The 18,387-nt window shown below is 39.9% G+C and overlaps 2 protein-coding genes across 2 annotated transcripts; one reads left to right on the forward strand and one right to left on the reverse strand.

Annotated features, from left to right (window-relative positions):
• Nucleotides 1-687: 687 nt before the first annotated feature.
• On the reverse strand, nucleotides 688-3,124 carry LOC149297980 (PIH1 domain-containing protein 2-like). Its single transcript, XM_089487846.1, has 5 exons — nucleotides 2,942-3,124; nucleotides 2,531-2,654; nucleotides 1,804-2,037; nucleotides 1,267-1,556; nucleotides 688-822 (listed from the first exon to the last, which is right to left on the reverse strand). The coding sequence occupies exons 1-5, from the start codon at nucleotides 3,122-3,124 to the stop codon at nucleotides 688-690; spliced, it is 966 nt and encodes a 321-aa protein (XP_089343972.1).
• Nucleotides 3,125-5,171: 2,047 nt separating this feature from the next.
• On the forward strand, nucleotides 5,172-11,405 carry LOC149297981 (uncharacterized). Its single transcript, XM_089487983.1, has 5 exons — nucleotides 5,172-5,240; nucleotides 5,836-5,936; nucleotides 7,912-8,052; nucleotides 10,552-10,605; nucleotides 10,898-11,405. The coding sequence occupies exons 1-5, from the start codon at nucleotides 5,172-5,174 to the stop codon at nucleotides 11,403-11,405; spliced, it is 873 nt and encodes a 290-aa protein (XP_089344109.1).
• The last annotated feature ends 6,982 nt before the right edge of the window (nucleotides 11,406-18,387 follow it).

The raw sequence follows: 18,387 nt of genomic DNA on the forward strand, positions 1-18,387 counted from the left end.
AGATTTTTTTGTCTTACATTAGTAAAAAAAACAACAAATATAAATATTACTGGAAAACAAACTGTGCAAAAAATGAACATCTAAATAAAGCATTTCTATTTGAGATGGTAAGAGGCCCTAAGTACTGTTTGTCTACATTAGTGGTTTCAGCTGGTCTGTGTTTTTATGCATATGGAAATTCATTTCTGTAGATTATATGAGATGAACCGCTTCATTGTGAAAAATAAAAGCTCATTTTATTCCCTGCAGTCTGTTCAGTAGCTCAGACTGTCATTCTCATTTGGGGTCGGTAGAATACCGCTGGAACAGGACACCCAACGCAATTAGTGCTGCATCATCTACTTCTTACCAACAACGACAGCCTCTGTCCAGCCAACAAGACAGTTTTTAATTTGTGCTACGTTTCTAAACCCTTTCAAACAGCATGGGGGGGGAAAAGTTATTCCCTCGTGTTTTTCTTCGATGAATACTCGCTGGCCTAAGATAGAACTATACACTGTGTCAAGTATGAAAGGTCATCTGCCAACCTTTACAGTATTGGTGTATTTAATCCAACAAAAAAAAAATGTATGGAATATTATAATACTATGTGTGAGCCGTATATAGTCATCAGGTGGTCATAGTAATGCTAATTTTAAGTAAACTTTCAGTCGCTGGAGTCGCTGTCCTAGTGAATGTCTCCAGATGTTACAATGCTGACATTTTAACAGTCAGACTACAATTTGCTTTGTTGTATTGCGCTGTCACCGTGTCTTCATTAACTGGAACATGTAGATTAAGGTGAAGCTTATACTTGCCGGGTACTTTAAGCATTAAATCATCCTAGAAAAGAAAACAATATGTATTTCATACACAGCAAAAGAGAAGCTTTTAAGTTTCATAGTAACTGTGGGTAATACCATACTGAGCAGCTCCCCTCGACCTCCAGGACTATAAAGACACTGAAAGGATTGAAGAGGTCACTGTGCTCTACGGTTTATTACAGCAATGGCATTAAGTACAGATCAAGGATCTTTTATAACGGGATTCTATCTGATAAGATTCCCCTATTATAACCACGCTGTTAACCCAAGCTATTTATATATACATATATATATATATATATTTAATCACACCTGATCTCCAATTAGCAATAAAGCAAAGCCTATGAAGAACAATGGCATGATAGAAGCAGATAAGTGTCTAGTTTTACAGTGTCTCCTTTTCCATGGTTTGTGACTACTTTGTATAATAAACTGATTTAAATTGCACGCTTATGTCTTTTACCTCGGATACACTCAGTTCACACTCTGCTACTGAACGGACTCTCGGGAGTTCCACTTTCAGAAGAAGCTGTGTGGTCCCTTCTGATTCATCCTTAATCACCGAAAGATCATACTTGGGAGACATAAGTAAATCTTCCTCCTTTAACTCGGTACTGGAAATCTCCTCTATCAGACTTGATCTTGTGTTTTTTGGAGTCTTTTCTGCAGTTAAACATATGGAAGGGCTATGTTCCTCCTCTGCTCCTTTAACAGTTAGGTTTTTTATCTGTTCCAATAAGGATTCTTTCCCTGCTGAGAAATAATGCGCAGCTATTTTAATGTGTGAACATATGTCTGGTGATATTAGTATACGTGTGTCTGGTTGTGTTCGTTTGAGTGGGTGTGAACATTGGTGTCATGTGTCAGTGTGTGTTAGTGCTAAGTGTCTAGTTGTGTTGGTGTGAGTGTCTAGGTGTGTGCATTAGTGCAAGTGTCTGAGTGTGTGGATCCGCCCTTGGTAGTAACATTGCTTCGATAAAACCAGATGCTATTTGCATACCTTTCTTTACACCCTTTTTCATCATGTCTGGTTGTTTCCGTATCCCTTGCAGACAATCTTTCATCCTTTGCACGTTGCCCTTGAGTTTAAATGGAGCAAGGTGGTAGGAGTGGCAGAGAGTAACCTTGTGTTGCTCTTCAATATACTTCATAGCAAGACGGATCAGCTGGTCTGATTCTACCGGGTCCTGATCGGCTCTCTTCAGCACCTCGGGATTATATGCAATATCGGTAACTGTCACAAAATGCAAAAGATGATTTGAGGAAAAAATACTTTGTCCTGTAAACTGATTGCAAGTTGAGATTCATACAAAATGTTTTTTTTGTTTACAAACAAAAGCTATTGCTATTAATGTTTTTTAAATACATAATATCTGCCAATTATAGCAAGTGTACCTTACCACTTACTTGGGACCTGCTTCTCTCATGTAAAGTGTTTACAAGTATAAAATATTAAGTCTGCTGTTCACTGGTAATGTCAACATTATGAAAAGTGATTCGTTCATGGAGGTGTTTACATAGAGAATGCATTTTGAACCCCTGGGAGCTTCTGCAAGTTGATTGTATAATCCAAGGTTAATGTGAAGACATTGGACAGCTTCTTACAAAAGAAGCTCACTGGGACGAGCCCTTAATTGAGTAGAGTGGCCAGAGAGTTGAGCTGACCTGCAAGCTCCCAATTTATTGAAAACATCTCAAAGCCTTTGCAGCCTTGAAGAACTGCTTACCTGCTCCTTCAGAGAGGATTTCAAGCCTGCCTCCACTTAATGGCATAGGGTGGGCTTCAGATTGAGGAGCTGGCACCCTGCTCCAGCTACAAATGTTAATGAATAACACCTTCTCCTCTGGATCCTGCAAAACACAGCCAAAAATATTTAATCTCACTCGGCATTATTTATATCTTAAATATTGAATGATGTTATTATTCTCAGTTAGCTATCAGTGAAAACTTACTGCATTTATTGTGCTTAAATCCACAATTTAAATTGATATTAAATTAAAAAAAAACCTCATACAGCAGTATCCAAGACAAGTATGATATATAAGAATATTAGTTCTGTGTGCATGAATGATATCATATTCACCTTAAATCTTTTCTATAGTGAAACGCACAGTATAATCCCCAGAGCACTGCTTACCAATATTTTGGTTTGTAGACACATGTGCGGCTGTGGAGGGGCCATGATCTCCTTCCCTCCTTTCACGTGCTTCTGTATAAACCTCTGGTAACTCTCAGGACTGTTTTCAGCCATGTCATCCAACATATTCCAAAACTGATTGACTTGGGATAACAGCTCATTCTGATCGCTAATACCTTCCATTCTTCTATCCCGCTGGACAATTGAAAATAAATACATAATCTTAAAGCAAACAATTACACTCTGCATTAAGTTACTAAACAGCCCCAACCTGCGCAACTTCTTTGAAAGACCACTCAGCCCAGACCCTCATTGGGCCAAGGCTTTATTTCTCTTCATAAATAAGCCCACCTGAGGACTTTTCAGGCATTATAAATGAAATTTATTGATTTCAATCTGGGATTATTCCTGCCACTGAATTGTTTTTTTTTTTCTCGCTGCCAGGGATACTAAACTGGCCTTTTAAAAGTAAAGTCTAGTCCCAAAATGTTATTTTTATTTGATAATCTATATTAAAGTATACTTTGCATGGACTCCAAAGCATGTCCCCGCATGCAAAGCGAAGCCTTGTGCCTCATTTAACTCTCCTTTGTCCTACTTAAGTTTAAACGAATATATAAATACAAGTCCCTCTTTAAATTCCCCTAACTGCATATAAAACATCGAGGCTGTACATACAGCTGTAACTATATTAAATAATGCCCCAGATATCAAGCACTTGTAGTCTTACCTGGGACCTCCTGTGCTGAGAGAGAACACAAATCCGTTTCTATAGAAACCAAGCACTGGTACCTCATTGAAGTAGTTCCCCCCGCAAGCCTTGGATATGTCGTTCCGCCCTCTAAAGCTCCCTCACACACAGCTCTGAGATGTGTATTTCCGGGAAGAAAGGGAAGCGGCGGCGACGCCGCGGGAGGACGGGCTGAGGGAGCTTGCGAGGGCAAGTCAAGCTCGGAGAGGGTGTGGGCGGAAGGTAATTACTGTAACACCGGGCATAGCAGGTATTAACGGAGCATGGGACGTGGAGGCTTTTTGTGGTATGAAGAGTTTTACCCGTGGGGTATCAGTAGATAAGCACTAAGCCATGCTGGCGATGTTCTGGTGAAGTAAGCGATGTACTAACAGGGTATTTGCGATATGAATGGTAGTGTTTACACTAATCATGGTATTGCCTTGTGTTTGTGTAATAGCCCTGGGGTAGTGCCTTAAAGGAGTTTGTGGGAGAGATCATAGAAGGGGTTAATAATTGCTTTCCTCTGCACCGGTCGGGTGGTTGTTGGATGCAGAGGGAGACTTTGCTGAGGATCTCCAGACGTTTAATTAATAAATGAGGGCAATTTAATAACCTATCTAACCGATCAGGCAGGAGATATCTGGGGTTGATTAGCAATGTCTCAATGGGTTGGGTGCACTGTGTACCCCTGTATGGGGTCGCCAGAATAGCCTGTTTGCTGTTTAATGGTTCTGATGAATAAGATCAGCCAGATGGGGCTTTTTACTGTAACAGCTATGCTTGCAGTCTTTAATGGCTCAGGTGAGGCCTATCAAAAAGCAACATGGCAGCCTTTTAAATTGCACAGTTATTGGTTTATTTTGTGCAAATGGGGCCGATATATATAGAATTTTCATGTTTAGGGGACGTGAGACGCCAATTATTTCTTTGTTTCTTTCTAAATGATGTTTGTTGTCGGGCGATTTTTGCGAGTTTGATCATTTCTGTTTTTCCAGCAGACCATTTTAATAGAGAAGCAGTTTCAAAAAAGCTAGGAAGTTTAGGAAAGCAACATATTGTAGACGAACCATGAGTAAGTAAACGCCCGTCCGCTTCTTTTCCTGCGGCCTCCTCTATCGTGCCGTGTTTATGGTACATGCATCTCACTCTCTGTGTGTTTGGAATTGGCTGCCCGAGCGCCTACGTCTGTTACCAAATTCTTTTTAATACCAATTTAGTTGGCAGACCTACGTTCAGAGTGTTTCAAGTACCAAGCAACTTCTTCCAGTTAGTCTTCTGCTGTTACAGTGTAGCCCAACAGGTTACAATCATCAGAATGCGGGTACCGTTTTTCTGGATTCACTCATATTTAGCAGTTACACAAAATACTCTGTTCAAGCACAAAAATCTTCTTCGCTGTCCATTAGACAGTAAATATGGGTATTAATCCATGTCTATATATCATTTTGGTGAAAGACTGCTCTTGTTTCAAACTTTTTCTCTTCTTCAGACGTTAAGATGTCTCGAGTTCCTCTTGGAAAGGTTCTTCTCCGAAATGTCATCCGTCACACCGATGCCCACAACAAGGTGATGTTACTTAAACTAGGATACGTTCAATAATACTAATACAATGTAATACTTGACTGCAGGATAAGTAGACCTATCTGAGGTTTTTCAGGGCTGATCTACATGTAATGTTATTTCTTTTACACGATCCAGGTATAGCACTATGTTTTGTCTAATACCTTGTATATTATTCTCGGTATCATTTTCTTTTGACGTACTGTCAAAGAGCTCAGTATGTGGTACTTCCAGCCAGACTAAACATGAAGACAACATGAAGTAGCTTCGAACTGAAATGTTTAAGGCTGACTCTGTTTGAGGGTCTTTATGGTGTCATGGTGTAGTTCTCCGTTAGTTGAGTTCTCCCCTGTTTTTGTACTTTAGTCCCTCAATATTAGTCTGGGGTGTCTGAGCACTAAAGCTTATTTTGGCTGCAACATACATTTAGTGTCCCCAGTTCTAAACTATTGTATTGTTTTTGAGTCAAATAATATATGGTACAGTTAAACAATGTTAAATCACATTTTATTTAATATATCAATATGAATTTCTAGTTTGTGTTTGTTCATAATTTCTGCTTTTATTATTATTATTAATAATGTATATGTTTTTCTGATAGCTTCAGGAAGAATCAGAAATGTGGAAAATCAGAGAAATGGAGAAGCAGGCACAAAATCTTTACGGGGCAAAGAGGAGGCGGACATCTCCTGAACCTAATAAGTTAGTATGAAAATCGGGAAATCATTTTTATTCATTAGCTTTAACTCTGTTCCATCTTTCACATCACACCCTGTCATAAAATAGTTGGCCTTGGCATGTACATCATGGCAGGTTGGCTGGCATTCACGCAGGATATATTGCCTAATTCCTGCTATCATACAGACGTGGGGAATAATATATTTTAATTTTCATTATATTATGTGATTAATCATGTGTTGGAATATGTATACAAGAGGAAAGCCCTATCTGTCATTGAGAAAAAAAACCAAAGTGTAGTTTGTGTATAAGCAAGAAATGAAAAGGTGGAATCATAGTTGAACAGGCATGTGATAAAAATGCAAAAAAGCTCTGGCTTTTGAGGTACAAAATATATGCAGTATTAAGGGGTCACATGTGTTTATATAGAGGAAACAAGGCATATAACTTCAGTCATCAGTAGCTACCATAATAGGAATGTTAGACATTTCATCTAGTTAATATTAACATTTTATTATGGGCATCCAATACTGTTTTTCTAAAGTTTAAAATCTGTGATGTGGTCTTTATTTCATTTAGATGGGATCATAATGGATACAGGGAATTATATCCAGAGGAGTTTGGTGACAGCAAGTAAGTCGTTCTAATGCATGCTTTACTATGACTTGAATATATTATTACATTCGTCACGATTAAAGTTAATCAGGGAGGGATAGTGGCAGCAGCCGCACATGGGTTTCATCTGAGAAGCCACCAAATACCTTGTACCCGCCTTGTTTAATCTAAATACCATGTTTGCTGAATATAAAGCTACCCTATAAGAAAAAGTTTACTTTTATACCCCCCTATATGCCAGAAATGCCTTATACCTCCCTCCCTATATGCCACTCTGCCCCGCAAACTTACCAGTGCATCCCTAGACTTGTCCTCTGTGCTTCAGACCCTGGTGTCTAGTGGGGGCAGCCGGTACACGTCTGCATGATGCGTGTAGACAACCTCCACTACTACCCAGCGCTTCCAGAAGGTCGTGCTCCATAATAGAAGCCCTAGCGGAAGTGCCGGCAGAAGCGGAGGTTGTCCACAGACGTGCACCAGCTGCCAGAGAGGAAGACCCGGGTCTCCTGCAGGGGTTTCTCCTCTACGCGCGCAAACAACCTCCACCTTTGCCGGCACGTCTGCTGGGCTTCTATGAATGAGCACCGGAAAGTCATGTGATGCCGACACTCCGTCACAGAGGCCACTGAGGAAGTGCCGGCGGAGGTTGTCTGCGCGCATCGCACGCACCTTCACCGGCTGCCAGAGAGGAGGATCCGGGTCGCCTGCAGCGCTGCATGGGATCTGGATCTTAGGCTTCTAGTCAGACCTGTATTTGAGGTCCGATTATAAGACGACCTTGAATATAAGATGAGGAGTATTTGCTCTGAAAAAAACTTGTCATATTAAGCAAATACGGTGTGTGTGTGTGTGTGTGTGTGTATTAAACAGGATTGGGTGTAAGGCGTTGGGTTTCATCTGAGAAGTCGCCAATGTGCTGCTGCTACTGCCCTTCCTTAAGATATGAGAAAAGAAGGGTTAAGCATAATGCGGATTAATTCTCAACTTGCTGCATTTACCACCCAACAGAATCATGTGTGTTTATAAATGTGTGTGTGTGTTTATAAATGTGTGTGTGTTTATAAATGTGTGTATGCTTTATCTATCTGCCAAGATGTGTGTGTGCTTATGCATGCAAGTGTAAGTATATGCTTGTGTTGTATGTGTTGGTTTTTTTTCTTGAAGGCGGAAACAACGCTGCACTACACCAGGGGTACGCACCAACATGCAGCGTTAGCAGTTTAGGTCATCAACTTGGTTTCGTGTGGAAAATTAGGCACCCAGGCCCAAAAACATTCACCATCGCTGTAGTAGCCTATCCAGTTTAATTTAATTTCACTGTCTTATGTGAATTGCGGCTTGTAACACTTTGTCATACAATTGTGTAATTTGTGTATTTTAGGAGTCGGATGAGATCAGATGGTTTTGACGCTGATGTAAAGAAAGAAGCTGAGAAAAGGGCAGCAGTGAGTCCGGGAGAGGATGCGCTGAGTATACGGGCCTTGAACAAGAAGTTTTACAAGTGCGAGTCCAGTATGCCTGACAGGTAGGCGACTGCTTCTAATTCTATCAACCTGTTACTCCTGAGATAGGGGCGGATTAGCACGTAGCGTGTCTGGGAGACTTGGTTGCAAAAAATGCGGATATTGAAATAAAACCATACTGGTAATATGCACACACGAGATAGAATGTGAAGAAGTGTGTAGATTTCTATTGTCATAAAACCAAATGTGTGAAGGAGGCACAATGCAAAAACAAAACAATCTTTGGTCTAGAGATGAGTGAAATAATTTACTGTAAATTAATGTGCAATGTTATGCAGTGGGATTTGTCTCTCTGAAGATCACCCATGTTTAAAGGTTATTCCTGATCCTATATATATATATATATATAATATATATATATACACACACACACATACACACCGGTATATATAACACCTTGTCTGTTATATTCTGCTGTGCAATAACAATGCATGTAATAGATGGATTCAATTTTGACATAAAACAATGCAAGAATTCAGTGCATACTCAGTGAATACCATTCCAACACCTATCTAAGGCATAAATATTGGTGATTCAATCACACTGTGAGGATATATAATGCTTAGCTTGCCACTACGTCAAAGTACCCCAAGTTTGGTGAGTTTTATCTAATTTTTTATGTATTATGACATTTAGATCATGGATTATTTGATCCGGTATATATTTGTGTCAATGCTGTATGGTGACAGTTGTGCATAGGTTCTTGTGAGGCATTATTCTGTTCATTTCATTGTCTAATAGCAAATTATTATTCCTGAGCAAAGATGCACTGTAGCTATAGTTTCCCTTGCTATCCCTGGTAGCGATTCTAGAGATATAGATCCTTCTCTTCCTAGACAGGGCAGCAAAAACACTTAAATACCCTCACTGGGTTGCTGGGTCTCTTCGGTCCTTTGATGCTGGAGTTTATTGGTGTTCTTGTAGAAGATGGCCCTTGGTTTACAGCCATGCATGCTGCACATCCCTTTTTTATTTATTTATATGGCCGTACGTGTGGATGTCGCAGAAGTGCAACACGGCATTCCCGGGCTACCGGATGCTGCACGATGCAGGAGGCTAGCATCTCCTGTTAACTGGCTGCTGGAATCTGCCATTGCTTCCATTGTTACTTGAATTTCACGGATTGGATGTTGTCGAGATTACTAACCGGTCATGATCCAGTGTATTTAAGACCTTTCTACAGAGTCATACATTCATGAATTAATTAAGGTCTTTCCCCTCTACCCTGAAAGCCTCTAACATATTAAAGGCGCATAGTCTCAGGTGCCATAATAGGCTTACATGTCTCTTATATAAGCCCCTCTTATAGCAGAGCTAATGATATCAGCCGGCCATTATCCTTCCTTGGTCCCAAGTGTCTCTACATGTTCTGTTTCCACCTCCTGGGCTAAATCGGCAAACGTTCTGCCTAGTGCTATTTGGAAATCCTCAGTCTGAAAGCGTTTCAGGACCTTTGCTGTCCTTGTCCTCTGAGGATTCTGTGTTTGGCTACCTGATGATAAGCAAGGAGAAGAAATTCCCAGGTTAAAAAAAAAAATCGCTTTTGTATTAAATGCATATTGTATTCCATTTGCATTTTACAGCATTTAGTGCAGCCATTCTTTAGTCGATTGTTAGAATACGTGCGATCGGCTGCTGCTTCAGTGACTTCCATGGGATTGCAACAGAGCATGTGTAAGAAGTTATATGCTAATGCAGGGAATGGAAAAATGCCGTAAGGCAATATAGTTAGGTTATCCACCGCATAAATATTGAGACTTGAGCAACGACAGGAGGTTGCGCAACTACATTTGAAGTGGCCCAAAATGACCAGCAAAATTGCTGATAGCCAGAAACTTAAATCATAGGTTATCATTCAAATGGGACCAATTAAAAAAACAAATATTGTTTCAGTGGAAAATGGAAAAAAGTCTTGGATGGGTGAACTCCAGAACAAGAGAAGCTTCACAGTTAAACTCTGAATGGGTAGACCAGATCGCATAAAAGAAATATCTGGGCATTTGAGATAGAGGGAAGTCACAGTAGTGTTTAAAAACAAGATCCACCCTCTGGCAATATAAACTTACATTATTATCAAGCAATATATGTCGTGTTGCAACATCAAACATATACATAAACTGCAGTGCCCGCGCATTTTTGCCAGTGTATGATATTGCAATATGACCCATATTGCTTGATAATAATGTAAGTTTATATTTTGCAATTTTAGATATGTTTTTGTTGCATGTGGATATAAGAAAAAGTCTCTAATAAAGAATGATTATATTCTAATGCCTCCTTGCTTCAGAGGCAGCCAGGGGAGGAGGACAGGAGTCAGAAATCGTATTTTCTCCCTCCAGTAGAATGAAAGGCTGTACACGGACACCTGAACCTACTAAATATTTCAAGGATTGCATGCGTTTCTCACGAATGTAGTGGTTTAATAAGGCTTTGTGTACAAATGGGTTTAGTCTTGCCCGACTCTATCACATGATGCCGTCTGTGTTTTTGCCTCCTTACAGGTGGGGGCACAGTGGATATAAGGAACTCTACCCTGAGGAATTTGACTCGGACAGGTATGTGGCGTGCCGTGTGCACAAATTACATGTTCAATACCATTCTTGATTATTATTCCATTGAAGTAAAACGCAGAATATTACAGGTGTCAATGAGAGGAATGCTTGAATTCATTGTTCTTTACTGTGACAAATATATAACCACAAAGAAAAAAAAAAAAGCAAGATCCATCCATTTATTTACATTTTATTGTCCACTTCCTTAATGGCAAGTTAGTAATAGTTTTAGATACTAATGTCTTTAATATTAAACCTCAGCCTATTTTTAATGTTAAATTCTTATTCGTAACAGTGACACAGAAGATAAAAGGGGCAGGAAGAAAGCAAATGGCCAAGAAACAAGAAGAGACAGAGATCCTAAGGAACCGCAATCTCACAAACGCAAACGATCAAAGAAAACGCACAAGAAAAAGCAAAAGAAAAGGTCCCACAAAAAGCTAAAGAAGCAAAAGAAAGACCATGAAGTATCAACAGAGACCTCTTGTGAGAGCGACAGTTCTGATGACAGCGTGGAAAAGCCAAAGAAATCCAAGCGCAAGAAGAAGACACGGAAAAAGACAGCCAGAAGAAAGCAGCCCTCATCCTCTGGACAAGATAGTGACTCGAGCGATGAAATGAGCAGCACGGAAGATGTTGAGGCAGAGAAACGCAAGGACAGACACAGCAAAAAAAACAGAAAGAAACAGCATCACCGCTCTAAACCCAAAAAGGATTCAGAGATGGAATGGAGGAAAAGTAGAAGGACCAATTGGAAAGTGGCTAAAGATGAAGGGTCAGATAGCTCAGATGAGGATGATTGAGGCACTGCTTCATCAGTCTTTTGATGATGATGATGGTGGGACTGGACTAAACATGTAAAATAAGAAATTATTCTTCCACTCTCCAGATGTGCAATGCTATTGTGTGTAATTTTGGGTTTTTTTGCTACATTCAAGGAAAATAACTTTCTTCTCTAAAATTTATTGTTGCCACCAGAACTTGACCAATTTCCTGCCCAAGATTGCAAATAACCCATTACCTCTTTTAATAAAACGGAGGAAAAAAAACTACTTTTATTGGTTTTATGTAAAATATTATGGAGTGGTATTACCCCCGGTAACAGTATTTAATGTGTTTATAGAACTAACGTGGAAGGGGTGAAGAAGTACCAAGCACTCGGCTAGAGGACTATCTTTTTTTTTTTTTTTTTTTTGTTTTTTTTTCTTTAATCAAGTGGCAGCGGACCGATGAGATAAATAGAAATGTGAAACACAGATGCCGGAGCTCTCAATTCATTCTTCGCAGAGTGAAGAAAAACAAGATTTATTAAAAACGCAGCAATAGCACCTTTTGGGATTTCACGTGTTTTGGTTGCCAGAGCTGATGTTCTTTTTGCATTTTCTGTTGATTTCATGTTTAGAAAGATTTGGTCTTTAAACATATCTGTAAAATAAAAGGTTACTATTCTTGGTTCAAATTGGTCTTTGTCCGAGATGTAACACTTAAGGAAATGTAGTATAAATATGTTTTGCGTGTCATCAACAGCATGGATGGGCGCTAGGCCTTTCCTGTACTTATCCCACTGCATTTCAGATTAATTTAACACTAGACATTTCAACCAAAGATCTTAGAATGCCCTAGTAAATCATATGTACAAGCATGAAGGGTACCAATGAAAGACAATGACACTTTCACTCCCAAAAAAACTATGCAAAAAAAGTATTTCAAAACAACCATAAAACAAACCAAAAGTATTAAGTGTTTATAAGAGGAAATATCTAGTCCAGGATTTTAATCAAATTTGATATCTACTATACTGTCTCTGTACTTGTCTTGGCCTTGGAGCCTTCATTGATAACTATTGGGGTAAATACGGATATACAAGGTTTTACTGTAAACGAGCAAGAGCAAGACTATCTATTATATCCTGCTAGAATTGGTCAATCCTACAATAGTTTTGATCAAACTACCTTATTTCTCTAAATAAACATCCACATTCCCCTTTTTGTGATTTGTTGAACTGCCATTTCCCCCTTTAAAATGTAAATTCTCTCTTAATGTCTCCATAGCAAGGGATAAGTGATTATAATTCCACTAAGAATATCCTTTAACATATTTAGTTGATAGGAAATTGTTCTGTCTTTTTTTTACATTTTTTTGTGGTTTCGTTAAACCAGCATTATTTAAACTGTTTTTCTGTTTTCGTTTTGTAATCTGCTTCTACGTATCATGCATTTCTTTTCTTTTTTGGGTGTTTGCCCCAAAACAGCTTATCGTTTCCCTAGATTGTAATTGCCATCTTTGCCACCAGCTTGTCTGTGCCATCTTTGCCACCAGTTTGGGAGAACAGGCAAGCTGTTTTGGGGCACTGACAAACAACTTGCCTGTGCCATCTTTGCCACCTGACTGTGTCCCCAAACAGCTTGTCTGTGCCACATTTGTTACAAAACACCCTCCAGCTTGTCAGTGCCCACCAAACAGCCTCCCTGTGCCATATTTCACCAAACAGCTTGTCACAGCCCCAAACAGCCTGCTTGGGCCCCTGCCCACGCCACTTCTCTGCAGCAGTGGTGTGTCTCTCTTCTGACTGATCTAGTAGCCAGGCAGTGAAGGTGAAGTCAGAACAGGAAATGTAATTGTATAAATACACCGGTTTGTAGTAGTATTATTTTAGTCATTTTCTTGACGCAACTGGTCAGGTAAGATTTCTTGTCTTATTCTATATCTGTATCTTATCTACGCTCACACTCCCAATTAAGGAAAAAAATAAAATCTTTATTCACGAATTACATCAACATTTTGGGCTCTAAACGAGACCCTTTATCAGGATCATGCAGAGTACCACACTTACACAACAGTAATATACTTACACACAAAGTAACACACTAACATACTTTCACCCACGCTAACATAGTTACTTAAACATACACACTACAGTACTCAACGCATTCACTGTAACAGTAAAACACACATGCAAAGCTGCCTGCTCTCCTAACTTTGTTGTCTGCTGGCTGCTGAGAGCTCTTCTGGTCCCTCTTGGTCCTCACACTCAGTCAACGACTTAGGGAGGGACATCATGTCCTGGTGTTGTGACTGGAGAAACAGGTCTATGGCTCAGCGATTTCACAGCCAGGGTTGGGGCATGGCTTTGGGGGTCCCCCTACACATGGCTATCCCCTTCAATGAGAGGGCTGTGCGGGCCCTCAGTTATACCAGTGACTCAAGGGGTTGCAGGTAAGTGGAACAGCCTTCCAGTTGAAGTGTAGAGGTTAATACAGTAAAGAAACATAAGCATGAATGGGTAATTTATATGACTATCCTGAATCCAAGGCAAAGCCTTATTAAGGTCTGAGTCGTTTCAGCAGGAAAAAAAGGCAGATGAGGTGGGCCAAGCGGTTTTTATATATGGTTGTGATATGGTTCTTACTTCTGTAGATTGTTACTGGCATATTTTAGTGGAAAATCCCTAACAAGTGATTCATTTAGTCTAGTATACGTCCTTCTGTGATCTCCAGCTGTTGTTGGGTCACACCTAAAGCGACACCGTAAATAGTTTCATTTTGAAATAGCTGGATTAGTACTAGTATGCTTTACAGTTAATGGGAATCAAAGTTCATAGGAGATATACGAAAGTGAAAATACTATATATATGTAGATATTTATGTATATTTGTCATGCTTGCCACATAGTTATATTTAATGAGATAACACCGTATGTGCTTGAGCATACATCTATGCGACGCTGGAGTCAGAGGTAACACGTCTGTTTTCAAGATCAGCAGGGGTGGGCTTTCAGTGTTAGGAGAATTCCAGCAAATGAATAAAAATGGCAAAATTCCGTTTAAATGGTTAACAAAAATAGTTAGTTTTTGTATAGAGCAAGGAGTTAAAGGATAGTGAAGGCCACAGAGAGGGTAGTATTTTGCATGCAATATATATATATATATATACATATATATATATATATATGTCACCTTAACTTATTGAAAAATAGAGTACAATTTTTCTTAAATCAAATATCAGAATAATCCTCAGCATTACATTGAAATAGGCGTTTCTGTATTCTAGATACATACCCTGTTTCATATCAGCTTTTGGGACGTATAAGGTGTATATAGCTTGCAGACCCCCGTTCTCAGGTAATATGTGTACTCCAGCTGTTGAGTTTCAGCAAAAAATACTATGTATGTGTAAATCATATTTCTTTCTTACTGATACTACAGTAATTTAGGGGTCATAGATGTTATCTAAGAAAGAGTTTAGTGACTTGAGCCACTCCTCTGGTAAGTGAAAGTTCCATGTATATTCTCAGAAATTATTTCACATGCGTTCCATAAAACTTTAAGTAACAACATGGGACACAAGATGTATTTTATTGGCGTGGATATCTGTGTACAGCCGGAGCATGTCAGAGGTATTATGCTTTTGTTCCATATTGGAAGCTGGGCTTTTGGTGGTGGTAAAATATCACCAACTGAATATAAATGGCTTTAATACATTAAAGTAACTTATTATTATATTTTATTATATTATTTTATTTTTATTTATCTATACAGTACCGTTCAAAAGTTTGGGGTCACATAAAATGACAGCTAGCTGTGTAACATAATTGCAAAAGGGTTTTCTTACGATCCATTAACCTTTTAAACTTTCACCTGTATTAGTGAACACCATGTGCCATTAGAGCACAGGAGTGATGATATTCCATTAAAAATCAGTTACAATAGTAATTTACAACATTAACGTCTACACTGTATTTCTGATCCATTTGATATTTTAACGGAGAAAATTTCCTTTTCTTTCAAAAACAAGGACATTCCTAGGTGACCCCAGACTTTTGAACCATAGCATATACTACCAAGGGCTAACGCCTTTTTCACATTAGCTGGGGACTTCCAAGTGTAGGCTACCCAGAGATCTTCTAGGGAAGTAGATTTGTGAGTGGACAGGACTAGTCATGAGTGGAGTGGGCCCCATAAAAAAAAATGAAAGGAATAGAACTAGTGATATTCTTTATCATAATGATATTCCCAGTTTCTGGGATTAATCATTTTAAATTGACATGTTCTTGGCTTCAGGGTTAAAGATTCACAAAGACAACAGATATGCTTTAACTGTGACCATACATTTATGCTTAAATATATTTAAAATAACTCAATGCGTAATGTAATTATATTGCTTCATTTGGGCAAAATTTTATTTTTTTAATACATTTGTCTCCATTTAGACGTGGAAGGTTTGAGAGATCATCTTCAACACAAATAGTAAAAATATTTATACAAGAAACAAAGGAACACAATATTTGGACTCATTTTTTTTATTTTTTTTTTAAAAGGCACTAATAATAAACAATCTGCATGTTTAGCATTCTCTCTCCATCTTCAAAGAGACACTCTGGAGCGCTGGGGCCTACTTCCAAGAGTGAGCCTAGGTCTAGTAGCTTCTGGGTGCAGTATCTCTTCAGTGCCCCCCCCCCACCCCGTAACTAAAACACACTTACATTCTAACACGGAAACTTGTTCTAACACCCATTCACTTTAAAACCACGGTGGCAATTTAAGAGGCTTTTCGTGTAAGCCAAATGCTGGAGCGCACTCGATTCAATGTCTGGAAGGGTTAATACTGCAATTTTATCCCTTTTCAGCTGAATGTAATTGTCCCCTCTCCTGCAAGGTATAACAGACAACTCTGAAGGTAGTTGGGTGTCTCGCTGTGGGAGAGAGACCCTGCATAAGGTATGGTGTGGAAACCAGTTTAGAATATTATTATGTTTATTTTTATTGTAATATTTATAATTCTTATTATTCAGTTATAAAATAAAGCAATGTAAGACCTTATCAAATGTCAAGGTGTATCATTTGACCAGCCTGTCATGCCATACACTTTCTAATTTGCACCACTCAGGCTAACATGATACACCCACCCATATAGATGCTAAAATTAAATACTGACACACACACATGCTAACACCAACATAAATGCACACTACAAACATCCATATACACCGTCTCCCACCATAAATACAGAACAGCACGCCCTTTTACTTCTTGGAGCCCTGTTGTCACTGCAGCTCCCACTTGTCATGCTGGTGCAACCCTATTGAGGAGCTGCATAATGCGACTTAATTAGACCTTAGTGAACCCTTGATTCTTATATGGTAACCCTGCCCCTATATCGAGACTTCTAAAGTGGGGAGGGGTAGCATTGGCTCCAAATAGCATTCATAAAACAGGGCCTCTGGCTTGCTTTACTGTACCACCTATGGTTCAATCCTGTGTTCCTGATTTCATTCTGAAGTGTCTAGGACACAGGAGAATAATTACTGCCAATGATGTTCTCCCCAGCATTGTGTTTTGACACTCGCAGAGCTGCCAGTGACACTATCTTCACTGGGGATAGAAGGTGACATCTATTGTCTGTTATCTATACTTTAATGGGTTTTAAAAATCTGAGGGGGGGGGGGAGAGAAAGGGATCTGCAAACAAACTGTATAGTGGCTTCCTCTGGGAAGTGTATCTCTGACATTAACTTCTGAAACATAACGCATTCAATTTATATATGTGACAAGATTACCTTTTTGCTATTGTCCCAGGATTACCTTAAACATACAGTCCTTTAGGGTGCAGAGACTTTATAAACAGATGTTTCTTCAAATCAGAAGCTTACCCTTCCCCCCCCCCCCACTTTCGTGCGCAAAAATAATCAGTAGTCGCTAAACAATTCTATTGCCAAGATAGTCACCAACTGCAAGTTCAGGGTGTTTGCCCCCTCTTGTCAGGGAACAAAAAAAAATCTTTCTACATGAGTGCAGGCAGGGCCGGCGCCACCTATAGGCAAAGTAGGAGCCCACCTAGGGAGCCTACTTGGAGGGGGCACCGGCAGTTGCACAGCCGCGGTCATTCATTAGAACCGCGGCCGCGGCTCCCGGTCACTATGGGGAGGAGTGGAAGCGAGTCAATGAGTCAGCACAGTGGGTGTAGCAAAGGGAGAGGGGCTTGTGGGGGTGGAGCCAGGGGCGGCAAAATGATGTTTTGCCTAGGGGGCAAAAATCCTTGCGCCAGCCCTGAGTGAAGGTAGAGTACTTAATCCCTTCCCTCCTAACTATGAGATACAGCTGAGTGAAATCGGAGCGCTGGAACTCTTGGCCCACCTTACTCACCAAATGCTCCACCACCGAATCCAGAATGAAATAAACACTGTTGCAGTTTTACTTTACAATATTTCTGGAGCCATATACACCCCCTGTCACAATTCCAAAGAACGCTGTCACTATTCTGTTTATATACACCTACCAGCCATAACATTATGACCACTGACTGGTGAAGTGTATAACACTGTGAACGTTTCGTCTTCAAAGTTGTGGTACAAGCAGGAAAAATGGGCAAGCGTGGGGTGAGGACTGGCCGCATAGTCAAATCCAGACAATCCACATGGTCTGACATGCTACTGTAGCTCAAATTGCTGAAACGCGTAATGCTGGTTCTGAAAGAAAGGAGTCAGAACACACAGTGCATCGCAGTTTGTTGCGTATGGGGCTGCATAGCCGCAGACCAGTCAGGGAGCCCATGCTGACCCCTGTCCACTGACGAATGCACCTAGAACAGGCACGTGAGCATGAGAACTAGATCATGGAGCAATGGAAGAAGGTGGGCTGATCTGATGAATCACATTTTCTCTTATATCACGTGGATGGCTGGGTGCATGTGCGTCGCCTACATGGAGAACACTTGGCACCAGGATGCATCCATGGAGGCCGCACCTCGCAACTTACAGGACTTAAATGACCTGCTGCTAACATCTTGGT

This window comes from Sceloporus occidentalis, unplaced genomic scaffold, assembly GCF_023333645.1.
Source record: "Sceloporus occidentalis isolate IW3139 unplaced genomic scaffold, rSceOcc1.0.p SCAF_35, whole genome shotgun sequence".
Taxonomy (NCBI): Eukaryota; Metazoa; Chordata; class Lepidosauria; order Squamata; family Phrynosomatidae; genus Sceloporus; species Sceloporus occidentalis.